Source organism: Delphinus delphis, chromosome 16 (assembly GCF_949987515.2).
Source record: "Delphinus delphis chromosome 16, mDelDel1.2, whole genome shotgun sequence".
NCBI classification, from domain to species: Eukaryota; Metazoa; Chordata; class Mammalia; order Artiodactyla; family Delphinidae; genus Delphinus; species Delphinus delphis.
In genome coordinates, this window is record NC_082698.1 from 17117961 (window position 1) to 17142706 (window position 24746).

General features: G+C 46.3%; 1 protein-coding gene across 17 annotated transcripts in view; it reads right to left on the reverse strand.

Annotated features, from left to right (window-relative positions):
• TCF7L2 (transcription factor 7 like 2) overlaps positions 1-23640 on the reverse strand; it is a 196968-nt gene extending 173328 nt beyond the window's left edge. For 9 of the 17 annotated variants that reach the window (XM_060034037.1, XM_060034038.1, XM_060034035.1 and 6 more), the window contains exons 1-3: positions 22968-23640; positions 22624-22690; positions 22290-22414 (exon numbers count right to left, since the gene is read on the reverse strand). In XM_060034037.1, the coding sequence (XP_059890020.1) occupies positions 22290-22414; positions 22624-22690; positions 22968-23156 (381 nt within the window). In that variant the 5' untranslated portion in view covers positions 23157-23640. Of the gene's footprint in view, positions 1-10234; positions 10304-22289; positions 22415-22623; positions 22691-22967 lie in introns of all 17 variants that reach the window. The other 8 variants (XM_060034033.1, XM_060034032.1, XM_060034030.1 and 5 more) reach the window with 1 other exon arrangement.
• Between the last annotated feature and the right edge of the window lie 1106 nt (positions 23641-24746).

The window sequence follows — 24746 nt, forward strand, 5'->3', positions numbered from 1 at the left end:
CAGGTAATTCAAACAACAATTAGTTTGATGACGGCCCGTATGTCAATGTCTGCTCCCAGCAGCCCGGCTCATACTCCCTGCTCTGTGTTCCTCAAGATGAATTGTCTTCACAATTCTTCAATTTCAATCATCAACAATGCTTACTGAATCAACTTAAAAACTATTGACACAAGACTATCTTCCCTATGGGGCAGCCTCGCCAAAGCTCTGGCGAAAAGAATCCTCTAGTCCCCCACCACCACCCCAGGATGGGCTACGACCACACACACATCCATTTTCAAGCCTTGGACAGTTTCTGACTGTCAACCAACGTTTTTTTACGCTAGAGCTTCATCTCAACCTCGAAATTCAAGGAGGCACAAGGTTTGGGAATAGAAAGGAATGAATTTGCTTGTGAAGGATCATCCAGCTACAAGTAGGAAAGTGCTTAATTTATTTTTTTTTTTTTTTTTGGTAAGTCCGCTGCAGGAATTAATGACAATTGTCAAAGTCTGAGAAAATGTTATAATCCAATGGGTAACACTACTTGTCATTTAAAGAAAAAAAAAGTTAATATTTCTTTTAAAAACCAACTAACCTCCAAGCATCTTGAAAATTAGAAGATAATTACATAAATATAAACCAGTCCAACTACGGTTATGCGTTGTTTGGGCAGTGCCATCGTCATTAAGACAGGGTACAAATTCACGCACTGAAGGAGAGCTGAAATCAAAATATGAGATGCCTGGGAGAGAATATTAAGTTTACACGGGGACTGAAGGCCTATCTCAAATTATTTGGTTGAGTACCAGAAAAATATACTTATTGGTCTCTCATGTTATGAAAGAGGTTATTATGAAAAAATGCAAACTTACGTCCTCTGTTCCCTTTCTGCCCACAGTATACAGTATTTCAACACATTCACACCCCTGCTGTATACCTACTATGTCCCAGGCATTCCTACACAGTGCTCTAAGGATACAAAGATGAGTAAGACACACCTCAGAAGAGCTTACATTCTAGTCAAATGTTACAAGGACTAGGCAGGATTTTCAAGTGACAAAAGAGAAATGCAAACAGCAACCAACAGGAGTCATAAATCTTTGCTACTCAGCAAAGATAGTCCATGTCATCAAATTTATCATGTGTGATGTTCTTGACAGGAAATAAAAAATATACAATGCATGACGGAATAAGGCTGATCTGAAATCTACAAATGAGTACTTCACATAGTTCCCAGTGGTTAAAAACAGCTGCTTGTATTTATCAAGCAGTGTGCCGCTGCCCTACCCACCTCATCACAGACCTGATCTCATTTCATCTCCCAACAACCCTCTGGAAACTAGCATCATCCCCCATTTTACAAATCAGGTAACTAATTTACCTAATTAGTAGGTAGACACTGGCAGAAACTGGACCTGAACCCAGGTTATCTAACTCCAGAAGCATACGTGCTGAACCGCCCACCTCCTCTTGTACCTATCCCTTTAAAATGCAAAGGTAATGCTCCTAGGGCTTCAGTGGCAGGGTGCCCACTTGAAGCTGAAAAACTAAGCCCGTGGTTCTCAACCAGGGGCAGTCTGGGCCCCCGGGGGACATCTGGCAAGTTCTAGAGACGTTTTTGGCTGCCACATTTTTGTTGGGTGCTAGTAGCATGGAGAGGGGAGAGGGGAGAGGCCAGGGCTGGAGCTAAACAAACATCCTGCCATGCACAGGACAGTCTCCTGTGCAGCAAAGAATCAGCAGCCCAAAGTGTCAACAGTGCTGAGGTGGAGAAGCCCGCACTAAGCCGTCTTATCTCATCCAGCCCGGAAAGACATGCAAATTTCCAGTCCAGGCCTCAATCGTTATAGAAGCTGGTGGAACCAAGTGTCTTTCCAGCTGGTACCTCAAAAAACTAGGGTTTTGTGAAGATGCTTCAAAGAATCCACAAATATTTGATTCTAATGTTTCTTTTTATAACATGCCATAGATAAAGAAATATATAGTACCTGTGCCTACTCTGGTATTTTTTAAATCTCAATGTATTACTCATTAAAATATTAAACAAACCGCCACCCACCCAGGGGTTTTGGTGGAACCCTTAGGAAGAATGGTCAACCGCCGCTTCTGTTTCACTGAAGAGTATGCTGCAATTCCGAGGTAAACTGTTTAAAAACAAATTGCAACCACTTATCTGTTTGACCAGGATGTGATACCGTGCAACCAAACCCAACACCAGAAACAAATTAAGTGCTAAGTTTGATAAGCCTGCAAAGGTCAGCCATAACCCACTTAGAAACGTCTGTGCTTAGCTGAAAGGCCCCATGACTCTCAGGGACTTTATAAAAAATATATATATACTATTATAAAGTGCAACTTATAAAATGAAGTGACTGGGAATTCCCTGGCGGTCCAGTGGTTAGGACTCGGTGCTTTCACTGCCAGAGCCCAGGTTCGATCCCTGGTCGGGGAACTAAGATCCCACAAACTGCTCGGGAGTTTGGGACTGACATGTACACACTGCTACATTTAAAACAGATAACCAACAAGGACCTACTGTACAACACAAGGAAGGCTGCTCAATATTCTGTAGCAACTTAAATGGGAAAAGAATTTGAAGAAGAATAGATACATCTATATGTATAACTGAATCACTTTGCTGTACACCTGAAACTAACACAACATTGTGAATCAACTATGCTCCAATATAAAATAAAAATTTTAATAAATAAATAGCTGCAAAAAATAAATAAATAAAAAATAAAATAAAATGAAGTTACTAAGAAAATACAACCAGCTGACTGCCACAGACCAGACCTCTACACCTACTGGCTGTGGTCCATATGGGGGACCCAGATGGCTGATACAGAACAGTTGTTTCCATTCTTTCCAGTTGTTCTAGTCAAAGACAACCAGAACTTCTCTGCATCCTCACCAGCCCTCTTACAGGCCACGCAGGCTGGGCCCCAAGTGCCTTAATATGGTGGAGAATGAAAAGATACAAATAACTCAACTTATACAAATACAATGATACAATTAGAATAGACAGAAGTTAAAAACCACTAAGTAAAAATGAGATTGTTTTATTTTATCTGGCCAATGCAATGCAACTGCTATTGGCTTGGACAGGAGGATAACTTCTCCCTGAAAGATGGACATTAAGCCAAACTGGACTCCTGGCTTCTTGTCTCAGCCCTGTTTCCACCAAGCGGTGGGACCTCAGACAAACCAGTTCGCCTCTTTGCTCCTCAGTTTCCTTGCTTTTCAAAACGGACTCTACCTTTGCTCCACTCCAAGGGTGTTCTGGGGCCCATCAGCACCCCTTGGGAGTGCGTCAGAAACGCGGGATCTCAGGCCCCAGCCTGGAACTACTGATCCCACATCTGCATTTTCACAGCACGGGGAAGTCTGAACAGCACTTAGACTGCCAGGCCCCTCAGCCTCAGGGTCCCACAGCCCCCTGCATATGACAGCAGAGTCCCACCTTCTCACACTGGTACTAACTCAGGGGACGGTGCCCATCACTGAGATTACCTGTTAAAGAAATGCTCTCAAGAGAGACTCCTACCACTGAACAGACATCCTTTAGAACTCCGAATGCAACCAGTCTCTTCTCCCCCAGGGAAAGAGTCAAGCTAAAATAAGCCAACAGACAAAAGATTTTACAGCAGTTGTTCTCATGAAGCTACATGCATCAGAATCTTCCAGAGTGGGACGGGGTTCAGATCCCAGCATCCCCCTAGGCCGGTGCACTGTTTTTAATGCTCCCCTGGGGATTGTAATGTGCAGCCAGAGTTGGGAAATACTGCCCTTGCCCACCGGTTCTCGAAGGTTCTGTGCTGTCGCCACAGAAGCGGCGTCAATATCACCAGAATATTTGTTACAGCTGAAACTCTGGTGGGGCCACAGATGCGCATCTCAACAAGCCCACCAGGCACTTTCTAGGTGATGCTTGCTCAAACCTGTGAAACACAGACCTAGTCCTGATGAATGAGGATCTCCAAGGGGTTAAAACCCAGGATTCTGTATTTTTGAGCGGCTCCCAGGTGGTTCTTTTGTATAGACCCCAGAGAGCTGGTTAGTCGCCATTGCTTGAGGAACCCCCAGACCCTGCTGAGCTTATATTCTGCGCAGACAGTAGTCAGCATGAGGCTGTGTAGTACAGGCTCTCTCCAGCCCAGTTTCGAATCCTAATTCCTTGACCATGCGCAAAATATCTTGCGTATCTGAGTCTCCATTTCCTGGTTCACAAAATGGGGATCATGGTGGTAAGAGGAGCTACGCCATTTGGGTTTCCTTCTGTGTTGTTATGAAGAATCAATAAAGAATTCACATACAGCACTTAACACCAGGCCCAATGCGCTGGGAGAATTCAATGAGCAGAAGCTGCTACTACTATCAGCTGTTGTTATTGCCTCTGACCCCTAAGACCAAGCACGTCACTGCCCAAGCCACTCTTCCATAAACAAAGAAATCCCTCTTCTTGAGCCTTACAGAAGTATCTGGCTCTCCTCCCATAACCAGGGAGAAGGAAAGGCCTCAAATGCTCATCAGAACCTAAGGGCAGTCTAGTTTCTCACTCAAAATGAGAAAAAGCTAAAAAAAAAAAAATGAGAAAAAGCTATCCCCCTTAATTACTTGGCCAGCCCTTAATTTTTACTCAGCAAGCGAAAATGACTGAGCAGCCGATAAGTGATCAATTGACTGATTTCAGAAGCCTCTGGGGCAACAATTCCAAAACTTCAGTAGGCAAAAATCAGAACCCTGATTAAAAATGCAAACTCCCGGACTGTATCCAAAACCTACTGAGTCAGACCAAGGGGGGTGGGGTGCTTATAAATCAACATCCAAAGCATCACCAAAACTGAAGCTCCCTTGATACGTGTTGCTCCCTGATGAACTCCCCAGGGGCCTGGCACACACTAGATACACAATAAATATTTTTGAATGAATGAACAAGCATTCTGAGGTATGGACTTAAATGAGACAATTAGGCTAAAATGCACCACTATAGCAAGTGAATGAACCTTTTGAATACGTTAACTGGCACCCAGAGGCTTTGTCAAACTACTCTAGTGAAATGACATCTGTGTCTGTCTGTCTCTCACATACACACACACACACACACACACACACACACACGCACACACACACTGCATTCTGTGTCTGTCTGTCTCTCACATACACACACACACACACACACACACACACACACTGCATTCTTTGTGGAAAATGGACATGAAATCTCACAGCCAGTCTGGTGATGGGACTAAAGAACTGTATGAAGAACTGGCTTCTGCGTGTTCTCCCTCTTAGCCCAGATCTGCTCCTCAATGGATATCGCAAACCCTCACAAAACCTGGAAGGCCAGGGAACTTGTGGAGCGAGGGAGGGCCTAGAACTCAAGAGACGACCATCCGAAACATGAACTAGGGAAAAGCCAGGCACCCTCAAACATCCTGCTCAAACCTGCTGGTACAATTCTCTGGACATTTTTATCACGAACACCAAGGATCTACTGGGGCAAAGAGATGGACCCTGAGCCATAGAACCTCAGGAATCTTAACAATGTTATGATACGGACAAGACTGAGTGCCAAGTTCACATTCAAGAATAAAGGACCAAGAGGGGACAGGACACTCTCCAAATTGTATCCTTCTCTCGCTGGCTCCACAAAGCACCCAGGCCCTGAAGGAAGGTCCTCAGGCCGTAGTGAATCATGGCAGACGAGTTCTAAGACCAAGCAGAATGGTATGGGCTGGGAGAACTCAGATGGAAGCTTGCAGCCTCGAGGATGAAAGGGAAAGCAACACCCACTACAAAATCTCCACCGCTCAGCTGTGTAAACAAATAAAATGGTCCATTTCTTCTGGATCCTCTCCTAGTTGTCTTTGTGCACGCACACACACACACACACACACACACACACAAACCACTGCACATCTGAAAAGAAAAACAACGAAGAAAGGTCTACACAGTTTGTTTTTGCTGCGTGTGGAGTTTTTTTTTCCTAAATCACATCTGACTTGGTGTTAAAACATCAACCTTTGGCCAAAATACTCTTAAAACAAAGGCTTAATTGGTTGTGAAGTAGCCCTTCTGAAAACCAACGGAAACATCTTCTGTGGATCCTGACCTTGATCCCAACACTACTCTTGGGTTTGGAAGGAGTGTGGGAAGAGCTCTCTTCAGGGAGATAGTGGAGACAGTGCTTAAACGTTTATCCACAATCACCTGCAGGGCACTCCTGGGAGGCACCTGCAAAGTGAGTCCACCTCTGCTCTCAGCCTGCAGGATCTCTTCCGGGTTAATGAAGACAGTGGGAGGAGTTCCCAGAAACAGGCCCCCAGTGGGAGGAGCTCCCACTGGGGCCAGAAAGCAAAGCCCTGCGTGAAGGGGCGTGCACTGGAGCTTGAGCAAGCTGGCCTCTGATCCCACCCAGATCTTTTTTTTTTTTGCGGTACGCGGGCCTCTCACTGTTGTGGCCTCTCCCGTTGCGGAGCACAGGCTCCAAACACGCAGGCTCAGCGGCCATGGCTCACGGGCCCAGCCGCTCCGCGGCATGTGGGATCTTCCCGGACCGGGGCACGAACCTGTGTCCCCTGCCTCGGCAGGCGAACTCTCAACCACTCCGCCACCAGGGAAACCCCCCACCCCGATCTTTTTACTGCTCCCCCTCCTGTGTGCCACTCACACACCCAACAACCACTATGCTGGTGCATTTCAAAAGATATCATTTGAAATCCAGTGTTCAAGTCTCTCTCAAAAGGGCAATGCAAGCTAAACACACATATCACCCTCCCAGTCCACTCCTGAGTGTGAACAGAATCCAACACACATATCCCTCCAAAAGATCTGGGTGAGAATGTTACTAGGGCCTTATACTCATAGTAGCAGGAAACTGGAAGCAATCCAAATACCCAAAAGCACAGAAAGGACACCTGCACTGTGGCACAGTACATGGCAATAAAAAGGAGCAAACCATGCTGCTGGCAATAACAGGGGTGAAACACACACATACGCTAAGTAGGGCCAGACATGAGACAGTCTATTTGCTACACAATCCCATTGCTAAGAAGCTAAAAAACAGGCAAAACTAACCCATGGTGATAGATGAAACTAATCCAGGGTGAGAATTTTGGTCAGCAGCCGTGGGAAGCTTTGAATAAGTGAGACCCCAGGGGAATTGGTAATACTCCTTTTCGGGGCCCCACAAACTACAGCCTAGGAGCCAAATTCAGCCACTATCTGTTTTTATGAATAAAGTTTTATTGGGACCCAGCTACACCTACACCTATTCCCGTAGGTATTACTTTTGGCGGCTTTCACACACAATGGCAGAATTGAGAGGCTGCCACTGAGCTTGTTTGGCCTACAAAGCCTAAAATACTCATTATCTGGCCCTGTACAGAAAAAGCATTCCAACCTCATTCTATATATTGCTTTGGGGGATGGTTTCACGGATGTTCACAAAAGTAAAGGTTCGTCCATCTCACCACTGAGGATCTGTGCACTGTGCTGTACTTATATCTCAATAAAACTCTCTACAAGTCAATAGAGTTAAATATCTATGTCTGTAAAAAAAAAAAAAGCCTTTTAATTTTTATTCCAATTATACTGTGTTAACCATTTAGGGAAAATACAGCTTTTGTGTTGCTCTTGTCTTTTCAAAACTGAGAGGAGTTAGGAGATTGTCAAAAGTGAGGAAGATCCCAACACATCAATTGATACTGTGTCCAAACCTTTTAGAAGAACATGACAGACGCGTCTAGAGAATCACTCAGAAGCCATTCACATAAATGTTGCACCTGGCCAAGTCCTGAGATTACAGGAGGGAAGGGAAAGGGGGAGGAATCTCATGGGATGCACGGTGTCATACTACTCTAGGTTATTTCAGGATATAGCTTAGGAAAGCAACCAGCTCAGCTCAGATTGAAATACTGTACCTATTAAGGTTAAACAGTTTTAAATTTCCAGGGAAGAAAATTCTGCCCTGACAATCACGCCGCATCTAAGCCTTAAACTGGAGAATGGGGCAGAGGGCACACATCCGCTCTACTCTGCACGAAAGCAGGGCCACCCTCTCCTCTCACCCTAACGTTGCTACTGAGCTGCCATGTGCCTTGGGAACAATTTTATTGTGTCTGAGGTTTCCTCTTTTTTTCCCCTTTGCTTCTTTCGTTTCGTTTTGTTTCGCCATTTATCCTTTGATGGTCAAACTAAAATTACAGCTAGATGCCATGTGGCTTTGACCTCATCCTGGTCTAGCAGAGACTGGGGGAGAATGAATCCTCAAAGCATGGTGGTGCTGGGTCTCTAATAAAATATCTCTCTGTTTGCCCACATGGGCATCATGCCTTAACAAACAGAAGCAGAGGAGAACAATACTACCTGTTCATGGACGAGTAGTAATGGTTTCAGTCCTCCAGACAATGAGCTCTGTAACTTACTCCATCTCCCTCCTGAGAAAGCGCTTCACACGGCCCGCACTGTGCCAGGTGGTTTGGAGAAAGACGAACTGCTCGGCCTAACAAGGGACACTTCAGCAACGGGTGTAAAGACACAAAACAGCTACTCTGGGCTCGGCTGGTCTCCCAGTGACATGGCCCCAGCCAGCCTTTCCACTCCAAGATAGGGATCGTGATGCTATTCAACCTTGACAATTCCCATACCCCAGGCAACGGGATTTTCCAGCCCCCCCACAAGATGTGGCAGTCCTCAGGACACTGTTCATCACCCACTCATCAAGAGTTAGGGTTTGGGCTTGCTCTCCAACCAAGCCCTGAGTCTATGCCCTTTTCTGGGAGCAACGTTCACTGTGCTGCTGATCAAAAGGAAGAAGGGTCCCCCAGGGAGAGTGCCAGCAAGAACACCAGCCTTGGGGACTTCCCTGGGGATCCAGTGGTTAAGATTCCATGCTTCCAATGCTGGGGGGTGGGCCACGGGTTCGATCCCTGGTTGAGGAACTAAGATCCCACATGCTGCGCAGCGCGGCCAAAAAATAAAACAAAAACAAAAAAACCCACCAGCCTTGGAAAGAATCTGGGGGTGGAGGAGCATTACCGAGAGTCGTACTTTCCCCTAAAATACACACACGGATCAGCAGCACGACTGCAGAAGGAATCCAAATATTTTTTAAATAAGTTACTGTCACCTTGAAATGAGTACAAAATACTAGGGGCTCCACCGAATAACAACGTCTGCTGAGTCCTACTTTTCACTGGTGGAATAATTCACAATGTACCTGGGACAAAGGGCTACTGGAAAGTCTTCTCCAGACAGAGGCAGATTTGAAACAGCACAGCTACAAAGATGCGATATGGCTGTGGACCACATACACACACCCAAGTTATCCGCAAGGGCTAACCACAAGAAAGTGAGCAAGGGAAGAACGGAAATGATATAACCAAGCGACACCCGCTTCCAAGGAGAGAAGACCCCGGATCCAGACCTGAACGCCCCAACAGCGGGTTTCAAAAACCTCCCCTTGAAGGGTTAACCCAGAAGCAGAGGACTCAAGAAGTTTCGGCACCATTAGTTACACCATGAGGTCCATCCATCCTGGCCAGGCCAGGCAGACAGACGAAAATCGTATTAGTCTGCTCTCCCTCCACGACTGCACTCTGTTGGCATCAGTTCAGCTCTGAGTCTATATTAGTCCGTGATTTGTTTAGCCTTTGGATTTAAGAGAATGGAAGTACTACGTGAGCAGGAAACAGGACACTCATCAGAAGCTGGGATCTGTCGCCTTTCCCTCCCAGCACTTCCAGTGTCATGTATCAACAAGTCCTAGAGAAATCAACATTTCAGAACAGTCAGGTCAAAAGTGATATTCTTAGCACCACTTAACATGATTTTGATCCACCGGAAACAACTCTCTGGCTGTCACACAGCCTCCTCTGCTATCTCACCCCCCTTAATTCTTCCCATTCACATTCTGTCACCTCATGTGACTCCCAATTTAAGACCCCTCCTGAAGCAAAAAACAGTAGCCAAGCTAGGGGGTCTGTGTGCCCATCATGCCTGATCGAGATGCTCTTAACAAAAAAACACAGGCTTCTCCTTCTTTCCCTATCTTTAAATCATTTTAGCAGCATTTCTTCTGCTCTTGTTTCTTCTTTGCTTCCAACCTCCCCCGAAGAATCAACCACAACCACACTGCCATCATCACCACCATCATCATCACCTAGGTCAGGGGGAGGGGTGGAGAATAAGAGACACAAGAGACCTACACATTGCCAAATCAAGCTTCGGGATCTCTTGCATGTCCTACCTGAATTGCAATCTGGTGTTCAATCGTTTTGTACGCAGAGTAATGTGTGCTCCCGGACTGAAAATAGAGCTGTAGAAAGAAACCAAATCAAAGCGTTCTGCTTATGTCACAAACTACAAGAAAACATCTTAAGCAGTTTATGAATAGCAGACAAACCTTCCTAGATTGAACTGCAGCCTTGGCATTCAATCAAGACCTCTGTATTTTTATTTGTTGCTATAAATAAGATGATCATAATCATCTAAAGTTTAAAAAAAAAAAAAAGCACCTGTTCAATAAGCAAAAGGGGGGTGGAGGGGGCCGGGAGCGAGGATCAATGACACGAAAAGGAAAGACGGACGCCCATTAAGACATAAAGGAAGCCAGTGTGCTGAGCAAGATGCTGCAGAAGAATTAACTGTATGCTGCAAACATCATCAGAATTGCGACACGTAGGCAGGAGGGAAAGACTGGGAGAGAAAGGATGTGAGAAGCCACAAGACTGCAAAGGTACATGCCCCCCAGAGTTCTAAGAACTAGGCTCTCACCCTCAAACACAATTCTATTCTGGGGAAAACAAATGTGGCAGGCGGCATTCAGGGGCCACTCGATGCCTTATACATTCTTTCACAATGACTAAGCTATCAGTCCCAGGACGGCTCAGGACGGCTCTGCAGCCCGCACGCACTCTAGGAAGCCACACTTCCCCAAAGAAGGAACCAACCAGTGCCAAAGAGCCACTGAGTTTTCTAAAGACCACCTATATATCTGGGGGCCCCCGGGTGAAGGTACATCCCTGGTTCACCCAGACTCTCCACAGCAGAAGGCTAAAGTCTCTCCTGGGCCTTTCCCTCTGAAGCCCTGTAGATCTACCATCAAAGAAACGGGTAGCCCCAAATAAAAAGAAATACCAAGAGGCCTCTCCAAATTCTTCTTTTCCCAAATAGTACTTATTCATCTGGGGCTCCTACCAACTGGGAGAACAAACACCATCTGCTGACTTATTTTATAAACCATACAACAAACACTAAAAGGTCTCAACAATATCTGAAAATGCATTTTAATTGGCCATAAACGAACAAATGATGAAGAATCACACGGTCCTATGAAATCACTGCCCATCTCCCTCGCAGTAATAGGCAAATTGGTTACATTTCCAAACACAGATCTGTATTACTATAGCCAACTATTGCCATTACTACCACTGTACGATTCCTATTACCAGAACCTTCCTGTATAGCAGTTCTTTAGACCCCATTATTTTGTATCTTGCTCCCTGCAAGAAAAATTATTCAGTTTATACAGGTTTTTATTTGGGAGGAAAAGAAAAAAGAAATTCACATAAGAACTTCTGAACCAACTCATACTAAACGCAACGCAGTAGTAATGAAATTTTTTAAATAGCCTAAATGCACACCGCTCATGGGATAAGGCTGTACTGTTCCCAGTTGGGGATATGGTGGGTTCTGAGATCACTGTATCTGCTCCAAGTGAACAAACAAAAACACACTGCCTGTATATATGTTAGGAGTCTGCTTGCTCCCAAACAATACTAATCAAAGTTAAAAGGGGGCACAATAAAGGTGGGCCAAAAATATATATATTCCTTTACCTGTCAAAGCAGAGTAATGAATCACACTCCCTAAAACAACAAAAGATAAAGGCTGAGCCACTGCGATAAGCCCCCCTACGCACACAGCACTCCACCCCTGCGCACACACACTCAGGAGCAGTTCATCCAAAGTGAGTCACTGAAAAAGACAGATGAATTTGCCCCCTTGGCCCCCCTGTCCTTTTTGTGAAAACTGCCAGTCAGTAAGGAGATCGCACTAATTACTGTGACAATTCTGCATTGTGTTAAAACAACTTTTGTGCGAGGGATAGGTTCCTCTGCGAGTTTGGAATTCCTGGCTGAGAGCAGCTCTTGTCGGAGCGAGGGACTCCCCTGCTCAGGAGAGAGAAGGCAACACTAAGACTTCGTCCCCCTTTTCAGCCGGTTTTATGCTGCGATTTTCCAACTGCCTGATTCAGAGCTTAATGGAAACTTGTCCAAGCTTTTCTTCCCACAAACCTTGCGGAGCCCTAAGGCGATCTTGCACTCAGGGTAACCACAGAAATCTCCTATCGTCAATTAAAATCGAATGGACACCTGATAACTAAGTATACGTCGAGTAAACAAAATTTCATATAATCACGGCCCTCTGAATAAATTAATGAAACTGTGGCTAATCCAAATTCAATTTCCATTTGTCCGGGTCCACACTTAATCCTCACGTTCAGCACCACCCAAACAACAACACAACCCCAGAGAGAATGCTACAATTAAGACAGTACAAATGCAGCTGCAAGGTCCTTAAGAATCTGGTAGGACAAAGTTAATTTCACCTTCACACACACCAATCTAACATCCCCAAGTAATGCAAGTCCCTTCCTCAGGTATCCAGGCACACGGAATAACCGCCACCAGCTCATAAATCCACACAGTACAAGCTCCAATCAGCTCTTCACTCCCAGCCAGTACCCACTGCGTTGGAGAGATTTTCAGCTTAAACACTTCCCCCCAGCAACAGCGACGAAGACAATTTTCTCGTTTCTCCTTTGGGTTCCCACCCCCTCTTTTCCCAAATACTCTTTTCTAAAACACACCCTTTAAATACTGCTTTTTCCATCCCTGGAAAACACAGAGATGCCTTGTTCATTATAGTCTAGCTTTTTAAGACAAACATAAAATACAAGGACCCGGTAAAAACTTGGCATTCTAAACTGGAACAATAGTTTATTTATATCTCCGTAAAAAGCTAGAAGAAAGAACAAGAGAGGGTTGACCCTTTGTGCTTTTGTTTGTTTGTTTGTTTGCTTTTGGAAGATGAGGGGCGCTTGAGAGATCTTAGGTGGCGATCTAAGGCTCATCTGAGTTCAAGAACCAGGTTCCCCCAGGCCTGGACTCTTGGGACCACCCCTGCTCTTGGCCACCTGCAGCACTGCACGTCATTTCCGCATCCAGCAACTGTGACTCCTGTACCCCGGGTCCGCAACACACCCTCACCGTGGTTCCCCCCTGCCCCGCCCCTCCCCAGGCACCCTGAAGCAGTACCACATGAGAACTCCAAGGTACTTTTCATGTCCTCTTCCTGTGAAACTCTCAACAAAACAAACCTTCCCTTCCTGTGTGCTTGTTTACAGTGGCCAAGCCCACCCAACCACCCATCTGAACACCTCCCGGTGACCCAGCCCCCTGTGGTCCAGAGGAAGAGCCATGGAGACGCGCTGGTGCTCAGCACAGCCTTGCCTACATTTTCCAGCAATTCAAAAACCAACATTTTACGATCAACCACCTCCCTTATCAAGAAATCCTATCTTGATTTCTCTCATTTCATTTCTAATCACTACTGCTGGCCCTAAATTTGATGTTTCAGATACAAGACATCAGAGATAGCCAGGGATGGGAGAAAAGGGAAACAGCTTTTTCAATCACAGAGATCTCATCCTCAGAGGCGACTAAAAATCTTGAAACACTACATTGGGTTTCCAACTTCCAGTAGGATGAAGATTAATTTTGTATGCCTATTCATTCCACTAAATTGGGAAGAGTGGGGAGCATTTGCTGTATTTCCAGTTTTATGAATCACCAAGCTTTCAATTTAAAAAAAAAAAAGAAGAAGAAATTCAGATTCATTTCCTAAACGGTTTTGGTTTGGGGGATTTTTTGGTCCACCTTCCTCTCCCCTGTAGCTACCACCGTGAGGCACTTGAAGTTTAATTTCCATGTCATTAGCATAAAAGGCAGAATAGAGGCTTAAATACCTAAGACTTTTTAAGTCACCAGTCATTTTGCAGGACAGAGACAGCACCCCCAGCCCTATGCTGGGAGCCTCTTACATTTAGTGGGAAACTTCTGATCAGGCCTTTGGGTGCCTGCCCGCCCCCTTAAAAGATGCCAAGGGGACTTCTAACTTCCACAGGGAAGGCAAAGCCAGCACTGACTGCTAGGTATGGAGGCTTAAACATTCCTGCAAAGATCCAGACACAGAACATCTGTACCCTCCTACAACAACAACTTAACAAAGGCAACCCCTTTTCACTTCCTGGCATTCTCCTTCAGAAATTCTGCTGCAACAAAACACATGCCTTTAGACACAGGAACAATCTCTCTTACTGTCTCAACGTTCCATCAAATGTCTATTTACCCTCATTAATTTTTTCTTTTCTTTTCCTCAACCTGAAACCATCAGCTATGAGTCAGAGAACGATCATTAACTTTTACAGCTTTCATACACATCCACCTACTCACATTTGGGGAAAGAAGTATTGACTTGCAACACTGCCTGAGACCAAAATCCTCTAAGAAGAAAAAAAGGGGGGGGGGAATCACTTCAATAAACATATCTATAGGTCTATGGGGGATGCTACATTCATTGTTTTTCCACTTTGTGCTGCAGTCTCTTGCAAAAAAAAAAGAAAAAGAAGTTGAAGTCGAACTTGGTTATGGTGATGGGCATTTCTGGATTGGTTTTTTTTGAGGGAAAATTAGATGATTTTCTTTAAACATCAAAACATAATTACATTTCTTAAACTGTTTGGGAGAGGGGAGAATAAAGTGAAGCAAGTTTCCTGCTCTTGTCCAAAACACATTTCCAGCATATAAAAACACGTGGGCTAAAGTGCTGAGACATGTTCCTAACACAGCATTTTTCATTAAAAGTTGCTACACTAACACTCTTAAAATGATGCCCCATCATTACTCCACTTAGCAGTCACAGGCTGCACACTCATAACGAATTAATTTGCATTAATGTGGGTTTCATGTGTCCTTCCCTGGGTATGCCATTGTGATTCAGGCTTAATAAAACTGACACGACAATAACATAGTGCCTTTTATTTCACTTTCCCAAACCAACCAACCCACCCAAAGACCCACACAAACCCTCTCGATTTTTTAAGCATTTTGCTAATATATTTAGTACATCATAATTGGTCCAGCACGCAAGAACCTAGTTATCTTCTCAGTAAATATTTATAGCATCACTCTTTCCCATTCATTCTGCATTTTCTTAGAGAATCTCACTGTAGCCTACATCTGCAATTCATTGACTTTACAATTTACCACATGTTGGGATGGGAGAGGTCTTAGCTCCATTTGAATCACTACACAAATATGCAAGTGATTTATCGGTTTCAAACTAAAGACTGCAAGAGAAGGACTCCACTTTTCCTGAACATTACTTCTTCTGGCAGACCATGAACAATTACAGTTCGTACTAATTAAGCTCTGTAAATGTGCTGTGCCTTACTAATGTCTACCAGGCCTCAAATTTATTTTCATGATGCCAAACTTTAGCAAGCAATTTTAACTCCTTCAGAGCTGATCCCACTAGTAACCATTCCTTCCCCCTGTAGATCGACCTGTTTGGGGCTACTTCATGACCAAAAAAAAAAAAAAAGAAGGAAAGAAAAGAATAAAATATTAGACATATTACCAGCCTGAAATCAGATGTGCCCAAGGAAGAAAAAAACCTATCCTGGGAAAACCGAAGAACACCAGGGCTGATAACCCGTTCAAAGATCCCACAGCCCCATCTTTGTAATGAGCTGTTAAGGGATTCATATCTGTCCCTGAGGGCTAGTAAGTTTCTGCATTCCATTGATTAGAAAATAAAACCTTTCAGCCGCTGTCTTGAAGTCTGGGTTGGATGGAAGGAAGGCTCCGGCCAGCGAGGACAGCGCGATCAGCTCCTACCCCCCTCAACAGTTACCCACACACCTCAGAATCCCACTCCCCCTTTACCAGGTGGTCAGTTTGTAACACACACACTAGAAAGCCCACTCTTTTAAGAATGAATTAAAATCAGGAGGATAACTGGCCTTCTCTGTCACATCGGGGTCTTGACCACAGATGCCCCATCCCCAGCTCCTCACACAGTAACTTACATGAAAGACTATCTGCTGCTGGATAGAGCTCTTTGGGTGGAAAGTGGATTGCGACCAGTTTTTACTGAGCTGAGCCATATAGCTGTTAACAGCCACCCCCCACCCATGGTACTTCTACCTCTCGCTAAGAAACTTCTAATCCCTAATTTCAATCAAGCCATTTCCTCATGCCCAAATCTCTGTCCCATCTTCTTACCCTTTTCTAATCTTTCTCAGGCAAGCATTTATTCTTCCTCCCCTGCTACTTTTCTGTGCTTCCTCCCCCCAGATACCAGTGCACTTCCCCCAAATGAATGGCCTTCCCACTCCCAAGGTAAATCTGGAATTTTTTTCTCATCTATTAATTCTTTTAATCAACTCTCCTCACTCTGTGGCACTTTTTTTTTTTTTAAACCCTCACGTTAACTAGCGCACTCTGCAATGTGTGTATTTTCCCTTCCAGCTCAGTGGAACATCGTATAAATTAAAGACCCATCTCCCATATCAGGTTTCTTTAAGTATTCTGGGAAATATGCACAATATAGGCAAGAGGGTCTCAAAAAAAAAAAAAAAAAACAAGTAAGAAAGGAAACAGGGAGAAGCCAGAAGAAAAGGAAAAAAGATGCAAACACCTAGAGCAACTTTGCTTTTGAAAAAAGGCATTTGTGCCGAGCCCCTCCCACCCACCCAACTGAATTTCCATTACTGAAAGTGCTCTTTATAAATGTGTGTAACAATAGCCTGGAGGAAAAGTACAAGTCGGCTGCCAAAGGAGGAGGGGGTGTCTGTCTCAGTAAGCTCAGATTGTAGGCATGGGGGTCAGAGGAGGGGAGAGGGCAGCTTTTGCGAAGGGGTCTCCACACCCCACCCCCATCTCATTGCTTATAATTAGTGAGAGAAATCTGAGCTACTGCCAGTGTCTGCGGACCTTGAATATTATAAGGCCAACGTGGCGTCAAATATCTTAACATTCATAAGTGTTATGGGCTGTAAATAAAGCCTGTGGATTTATGACCCGGTGGCGCTTGCCAGCAAAGGACTGGGGCACATTTCTTTCAGCAGACCTGTCGAGGTGCAAGTTTGCCTTTGGTTGTAAAATTAACCATTTCCTTCACAAACGTGCTCAATTGTAAGTCAGAGTTGAAGATTTAGTTACACGGTTGCCAATATCCACTCCCAGAAGAAACTCAGACGCCCACAACACACGCCCCCTTCAAAAATAAAAGCCTCAAGAATTTGATTCACCCCGCTCCTTCTCAAAACTTCTGAAATGTGTCACCTCGAAACAGTTATAAATGTGGTTAAAGATATTATCTACTTCCACTCACCAAGACTAAAAAAGCTTACACCTACTTCCCTGGAAAGTGCTTATTTATTTGGCAACGCCATGTTTTAAAAAAACAATAAAGGAGTAAATCACTCCTTGCCTGAAGTTTTGTCCCTTCCCCCAATATAATGTCATCTATTTCCTGTGTAGGAGAGAGCCTCTGCTAAATCCAGGTTGCCTCAGACTTAACTGCCAATAAACCAACTTCCACAGAACTTCCAGACAGCTGGGGAAAAGGTCCTCGGAGTTTTAGTCATGGTCCAGAAACACAGGTCCACACAAAAATTTGCAGCTGTCCTTTCTCTGCAGTGCATTTTTAATGTGATTCGGGGGCCCCTGTTGTGAAACATCTGACAAAATGTAAAATCCTCTTAGATACCTTCTAGTTTACCCCCTGTGCATGTGTAAGAGAAGTTGCACCAACATTTCTCCACCAAGAAATCTAGGCGCTTTTCGTATGCACGCAGGCACCTTGTGGGATGTGAGGAGGCATTCAAAACCTGGAAAGACTTCTACTGTAATCTTTAAAAGCACAGCCTCTGGTGCAACTATTAAAATGCTGGTTTGCTAAAGCAAATATTTTTTTAATAGCGTGCAGAACTGCAGTTATCCTGCGCTGCTAACAGAACAGCATTCTTGATCTGCCAGCCCCCGGAAACCTTCCTGTAACTTTTTCACAGCTTGCTAAGAAACAGAGAGCGGACCAGCTTCCAGCAGGGACCCTAAATGAAATCCATATCAGTAAAATTAAAATCAAGGTGGAAAACTCCTAGCCAGAGCGGGGATTGTTTTCCTCCAAATCTTTTCTCAATCAGATAGGGGGCATCAGTGAAAGCTACTTCCCTTCAGCAGTCAAAAGTTTCCAAAAACACTTCTTCCAGATAAACACTCCAGCCTCCCGGACTGCCTCATAGTTTGTTTCTGGGGTTTCAGAAAGCTTTCATTTCAACAAACTGCAAAGCACTGGCATATTAAATTTATAATCATTAAAATATGACTTACTGGGTGAATGTTGAGCCCATAATCCAAACTGCAGACATTAAACCCCAACCTATAAAGATTAGCACGGAATTAATACTTTGCATTGAGACTGAAATCTAAACATGTTTGCCATAAATATTTCTGAAGGAGATGAAAAACAATTAGCATAAATACCAAAGAAGGGCAAGAACACCTGTTCTTTTTCAGGGCGATAAGCATTTTATTGTTCTCTATTTAAAATGTAATGACCTGTGTAATTACAGTAATATTACATTGTTATGTAGGGGCTTGGAATGTCGCACTTTGAAAAGTGTTGTCAAAACAATCAGGGGTGAAGGTGGGGGGTAGGAGGACAATGGGGAAGGACCACCATTAACCCTTCACACTCCGAGGTCTAAATCTTTTGTATTAAGAAAGGATTATGCTGTTTGAGCGAGGAGAAAACATCCATTTTTCACCAGGCAGAAAGAGAAGCTGCTGCCCGGCTAAATAAAACCCCAATGAATAATAGGCCCCTCTTGGTTTCCTTTAAATGCTGGATTCCAAGTTCAAAAATGAATTCAAGATGCTGCTTATTTATTTGTTCAACCTAGTAGCAAACAGCTTCAGCTGAAAAGCAAACAACTTTGGATCAAAGAAGATGTGAAAGCTCTAATAATCAACCCCTTAAAAAGAATTTCAAACCTAACTGGAATTTCGGCCACCGTATCCCATATTCTCATTTGGCAGGAGGGAAAAAAGAAACGTAAAACTACTCTTTCCTATCTACTTTAATATGGTAACAGTATTCTTATCTTTGGTATATACAAATGTTACCACAATTCTAATATTTGCCGTTCTATCACCTCCCATCTCCTCAACCAGACCTCTCACCTTAATGCTTTTTTGTATTCGAACCTTTTTAAAAGCTGTTCCTATTACAGTATCAAAGGCTAAATTAATGTGATGGAGGAATCTTTTGTCATTTTAAAATAAAATTATTACTATCAAGCTTTATGGCATCTCCAGCAATTAAAGCATTATTCTTGAGATAAAATATTATTCATCATAAGCCCATCTAATGATACTCCTTAATTCTTTACATTCTTAAAAAGAAAAGCAGAAATCAGGAATCCAAAGAGTTTGCTTTTTAAAGGATGCAACTGTTTACAGGTACACTCATAAGTTAACAGAAAATGTAGCAAAAGAACACCACCACCAAGGAGGGTCCGGAAGAGAATAGAACATACAGCTAATTTGTCTTTACACCTTGCCCTCAAAAACACACTCTATGAAGCACTAAGAATTTCAGATGAGCATGAAAAGACCGCTATCTTGCCTATAGATTCCTTCGGCAGCTGTATCAAATCTGGAATTGCAAGCCGGCCCTCTGATCGAAGAGGTCAGGAGTGACACACAACAGCCTCTCAGCCTCATTTCCATGGCTCTACTTACCGGCTTAAATAACCTTAATTCTGGAGCACATCAGCTAACCCAGGTAACAGATAGGAGGAGGAAGGGCCTGTTCACACTAAAGATGTCTGTTGGTGTTTGACACGCAAATACTAAAACTGCCTCCTGACTTCAGAAATGTCTTCTCAGACTCCATCTGATGTCACAGCATCAGGCCACCCGCTATGTCCACAATTAAAATAACTAGACGCCGAGGGTTCCTACGATGCCCACAGAGGGGACGGGGTTGTTGGGAGCCATCCTTTTCGCACCGGGAAATCATTTATTTACCTTTAACAATTTCCCTGTTTCCTAATTACAGCGCAACACAACTGTTGCAGTTTCAGGAGATCTTGCGGCAAGATTGCCAGCGGTCACAGGCAGGAGTTTGCAAAGAGTCAAGAAGGCCAGCAAGCCCACCATCAAAGCTCAATATTCAGATGGCCTTTCAGATGGCTAAGTGGATTTTAAAATAATACCAGAGAGGCTTCCATCGTAGGGGGAGGGGAGGAGAGTAAGAAATTCTCAGGGTTACTTTGGAATGTCGCTTGGTCGGCTTGGTTATTACACAAACTCTCCGATTCTGAGCCGAATACTCCCGGTTCAGGATGCCCACAGGCTCCCAAGAAAAATACAACGTAACCGGACAATGTTTCCCCTACAGCTGCAACCCCACTGCCCGGCCCCCGCCGCCTGAAAGAACTGGCCCTGAAGGAGGAGGTCGGGCTGAAATGCTCTCCCAGCTTCCCAAGCATGCAGAAGCCTGGGCGCGCGGGAGGGGGAGGGAGGGTAATAATTATTTCTCTTTCCTGGCCATAACAAATGACCGGTCTAGCATGCCCTTGCCATTTTTGCCAGGGCCCCAAAAAACAAGTCAAACCTGATAGTTAATATTTTAATGCTTAAAAACACTTGTAGATCTGATCGACTCCCGTCCGGCAAACCCTCGGCCATTAGCACCGAATCCACGGCTGCTGAACAGTGGGTGCACTATTTCAAATTGCTATCTCGAGTTACCGAAAAATAAAAGAAAACAGAAGAAGTGAGTGTAAATAAGAGGTGGGGGGACCAAACCAGAGAGGGTGCAAAATGACAATCCCGAGAAGCCGGGCACAAACGTTTAGAGATTGCGTCTAGAGATTCGTAATCCAGGCTTTTTAGAGGAGGGTGGGACGGGGGGAGGGGGTTCAAGGCGAGGGCAGGGGGCAGAGGCCTGTCGGGGAAGAGGGTGAGCCTTATTCACAAATGTCACGGGGGGGCGCGGGACGCACGCCGCGGGAAGCGCCACCCCCCCGGAGCCTGGCACCCCGCGCCTCCCTGGAGCCCCCAAAGTTGGGTGGCCCACGATCAGCAGCCCAATCCCTTGAAAGAAAGGAGCCCTCGGCCTCCCTCACCCTCTATACACCCTTGGGCCCCGCACAACCTGGTCTCTGGCCCCCCAGGGCCCACTGAGGGCCTTCTCGGAAGCTGGCGAGCGCAGATCCCGCTATAAACCCCAAGGCACCAAAATTCCCTAGAAATACATCAAGTCCGCTCGGAGGAGGCCATCCCGGCTCCATACAAACCAAAACCCGCGGCCACAGGGGCCTCTCCACCCCGCGCGGCCCGGGAGAGCCCGCAGCCAGCGCGCCGGGCAGCCGAGCCGGCCACGGCGCCCAGGGCGCTCGCGGCCCTGCGGGGTGGCCCCAGAAAAGGAAGCCCAGAGCCCCCAAGTTTGCAGTGGGACCAGTCTTGGAAGCGTGACCTTCCAGGGGAAAAGGGAAGGAGGGCTGAGAGCCAGCCATCGCCACTAGAAAGCTAAACAAATACGCGGCCGAAAGAGAAAGACGAGGCGCTTCTCCAAGGCCCCGGGCTCCGCGCGCCCGCTAGTTCTCAAGTCCAACGCCTGGAGGACAATCCACTCTACCCCGCGCGTCAGGCGCAGCCCATTAACTCAGTCCCCGGCAGCGGCAGCCAAGGGGTTAACCGGGGAAAGCCCAAGACGCCACAGAAGAGGGAAGGAAAAGAGAGAGAGAGAGAAGGAGAGGGAGAAAAGAAAGAGCCACACAGTCATCTTCCCAGGGTGAAGAAACAAACACCACCACCAAAGGGGGCGGGGGGAATCAGAGCGCAAAAAAAAGTTCTTCTGATTCCCCCCCAACCAACAAAGCCCTGCTTGGAAAGAAAAGTCTCCCCAACATCACGAGGCAACAAACTGAAAGCAAGAACATGGCGAAGTGCAAACAAATCCAGTCCACAAAAGGCAGAAAAGTTTGGAGAGTTTCGGGCTGCCTGGGCCACAAGAGGGGGAGGGGAGGCGGGGAGGGGAGGAGGCGGGGAGGGAGGGGAGAGGGAGGGAGGGGGCAGGGCAGGGCAGGGGCCGCATGCGGGGCCGGGCGGGAGGCAAGGGTGGGCGGTCAGCGGGCGGGGGCCGCGCGCGGAGGCACTTACGGTTCGGGCGGTGGGCGAGAGCGATCCGTTGGGGAGGTAGGGGCTCGTCAGGTCGGGGATCATGATGAAAGGGTAGCCGGGATACGGTGGCCCCTTAAAGAGCCCTCCATCTTGCCTCTTGGCCGCTAACATGGCGGGGCAGCGAGGGGACGGCGGCGGCCGCGCGGAGCGGGAGAGAGCGAGGAGAAACTTTTTAGAAAGTGCCCCAAGTGGCTGGGCGCCCCGGCCGGGCCGACGCAAGGCCCGGCCGAGCGGGGCGCGGGGCCCGGGCGCGCGGGGCGGCGGGCCCGGGGGACAGCTCCCGGCGGCTGCGGGGCGCGCGGGGCGTACTCACCTTCTTCCAAACTTTCCCGGGATTTATCTCGGAAACTTTCGGAGCGAGGCGGAGGCCGTCTTTCCGCCTTCCCGGAGGGGTGGAGGTGGGGAGGGCGAGGGGCAAACGCCACGCAGAGGGGGGAGATGGGGGAGAAAAAGAATCAGCGAGGTGGGGGGGTTTGGGATGGGAGAGAAAAACAGGGTTACAAGTTTTTGCAATGGTGGCACCACACGCACACGCCGCCCGCCCGGCCCCGCGGCGTCCCGCCGCCGCCCCCAGCCCCGATTTCTCCCCTTTAAGCAACATTTGCCAAGCCCAGGAAATAGATTAAGAACCCCGCCAGCCCGAGGGGCTTTTCCTACCTCGGAATCGGAGGAGCTGTTTTGATTCGTTTCTGATTCATTGACTAGAGACGATTTGACATCAGCTAAATCCCTCTCTGCCGAGGAGTTTTCGGAGCTCTTCTCCTCTTGCTCGCCCTCGTCTTTGAAGGAAATCAGTTCGTCGTTGGCGCCTAGGTCATCTCCTCCACCGCCGTTCAGCTGCGGCATTTTTTTCACCCACCAGCAGCAATTTTGGAAGAAAAATGAAGGAGAAAGAAAAGCCAAAAAAAAAAAAAAAAACCAAAAAGTTTTGCCCCCCCCCCAGAAAAATACTGCAAGAAAAAGACGAGTCCAAGGTGAACTTTTTTCTGCTTTGGGGTCTTTTTCTCCTGGGGAGGGGAAAGAGGGAGGAGGGGAGGGGAAGGGGGGGGAGATCTTCTGCACGCGTGAGTTTGGGTTTCTTTTTTCTCTCGTTCCCAAGGATCCGATCAATGTGCAAAAAAATAATAAATAAAAAAAGGGGGGTAAAAAAAAACACACACACCAACAACAACAAGAAGTCAGATATAAAGAGCAAAGGGGGGGGAAGCCGAAGATACAGGAGGAGCTCGTGCCGCTCGGATTTGAGTGAGTTGAAGTTAGACTGAGAGCTTTTCAGTTCAAAGGCGGCGCTGATTGACAGATAGAAAAAGGGGGATCGAAATCCGGAGGAACGGAGTAGTCTGGGAGCGGAGATTATTGACAGGGAGAGAGGAACACACTCGCTTAATGAGATGCCGGGGGGCGGGGCCGGCCCGGTGACGTCTGCATAAATAAACAGCCGGTGTGGGCGGGGCGGGGGTGGCTAACAATGATCCTTTCGGGCGCCGGGAGAGGGAGGAGGGAGACGAGGAGGAGGAGGAGGAGGAGAGGGGCGGGGGAGGGGGGGAGAGACGGAGGGAGGAGTGTGCAGGGGGAGAGGCCTGCGCTGAGTGTGTGCGAGCCTGGGAGTCTGGGCGAGGGAACGGGGACTCGCTCCGGGAGGGGGGTGGCTTCAGAAAGACAATGCGGAGTAGGAGAGGAGGGGAAGGGGGTGGCGACCGCGTCAGGAATCCGAGCCGAGGAAGGCGGAAGGAAAGCCCACTTGGGGGGCGGGGATGGGGTGAGGCCCAGAAAAAGTGCACTTTAGAAATATTAGAAATAAGTCTTAAGGAAGGGGAAAAGGAGGAGAGTATTGTGGGGAAGGGGTGCGGGCTGGTGTTTAGTGGTTAAGCCAGCAATGAAATCGGCCACCCTTGGGCGGGATATAAGAGAAGTGGTCAAAAAGAGAGATCAACCCTCCACTTTCAGAGAGCTTGGGGAAGTGGAGGGCTGGGCAAAGTTCCTGGTTATCTGCAATGAAAGAAACTATTAACCCACGAGGTCTTCCCTCCCCTTTCTTGTTTATTAATAGTGAATCATTTCATTAAATCTTAAGTCTCACTAGAATAAATATGCCAAGATGACTTTTTATCCAAAAAACAATCAAATACTGTAGTGTTTGTCAAGGGCATTAAAAATATCCTTAAGGAAAAATACATGATTCTTTTCAATGTAGAGTGTTGTTCTTTTTTTTTTTTTTTTTTAAACTGACTTTGGAGGTGGTAGGAAATAAGCTAGGATTCAAAGTCCTTTCTGACTTTGGAGGTGAAAAGTTTGGGCGTTAACACCGCCAGGGAAAATAAAACTGAAAGTTCACCAACCCTTGGGACCAGTGGGTCTGGAGTCTTTCTGGAAGGGGGTCTGAAATGAAATCCCCAAAAGACTGACCAAATAATCAAGATGTAGATGGCTCTGGCA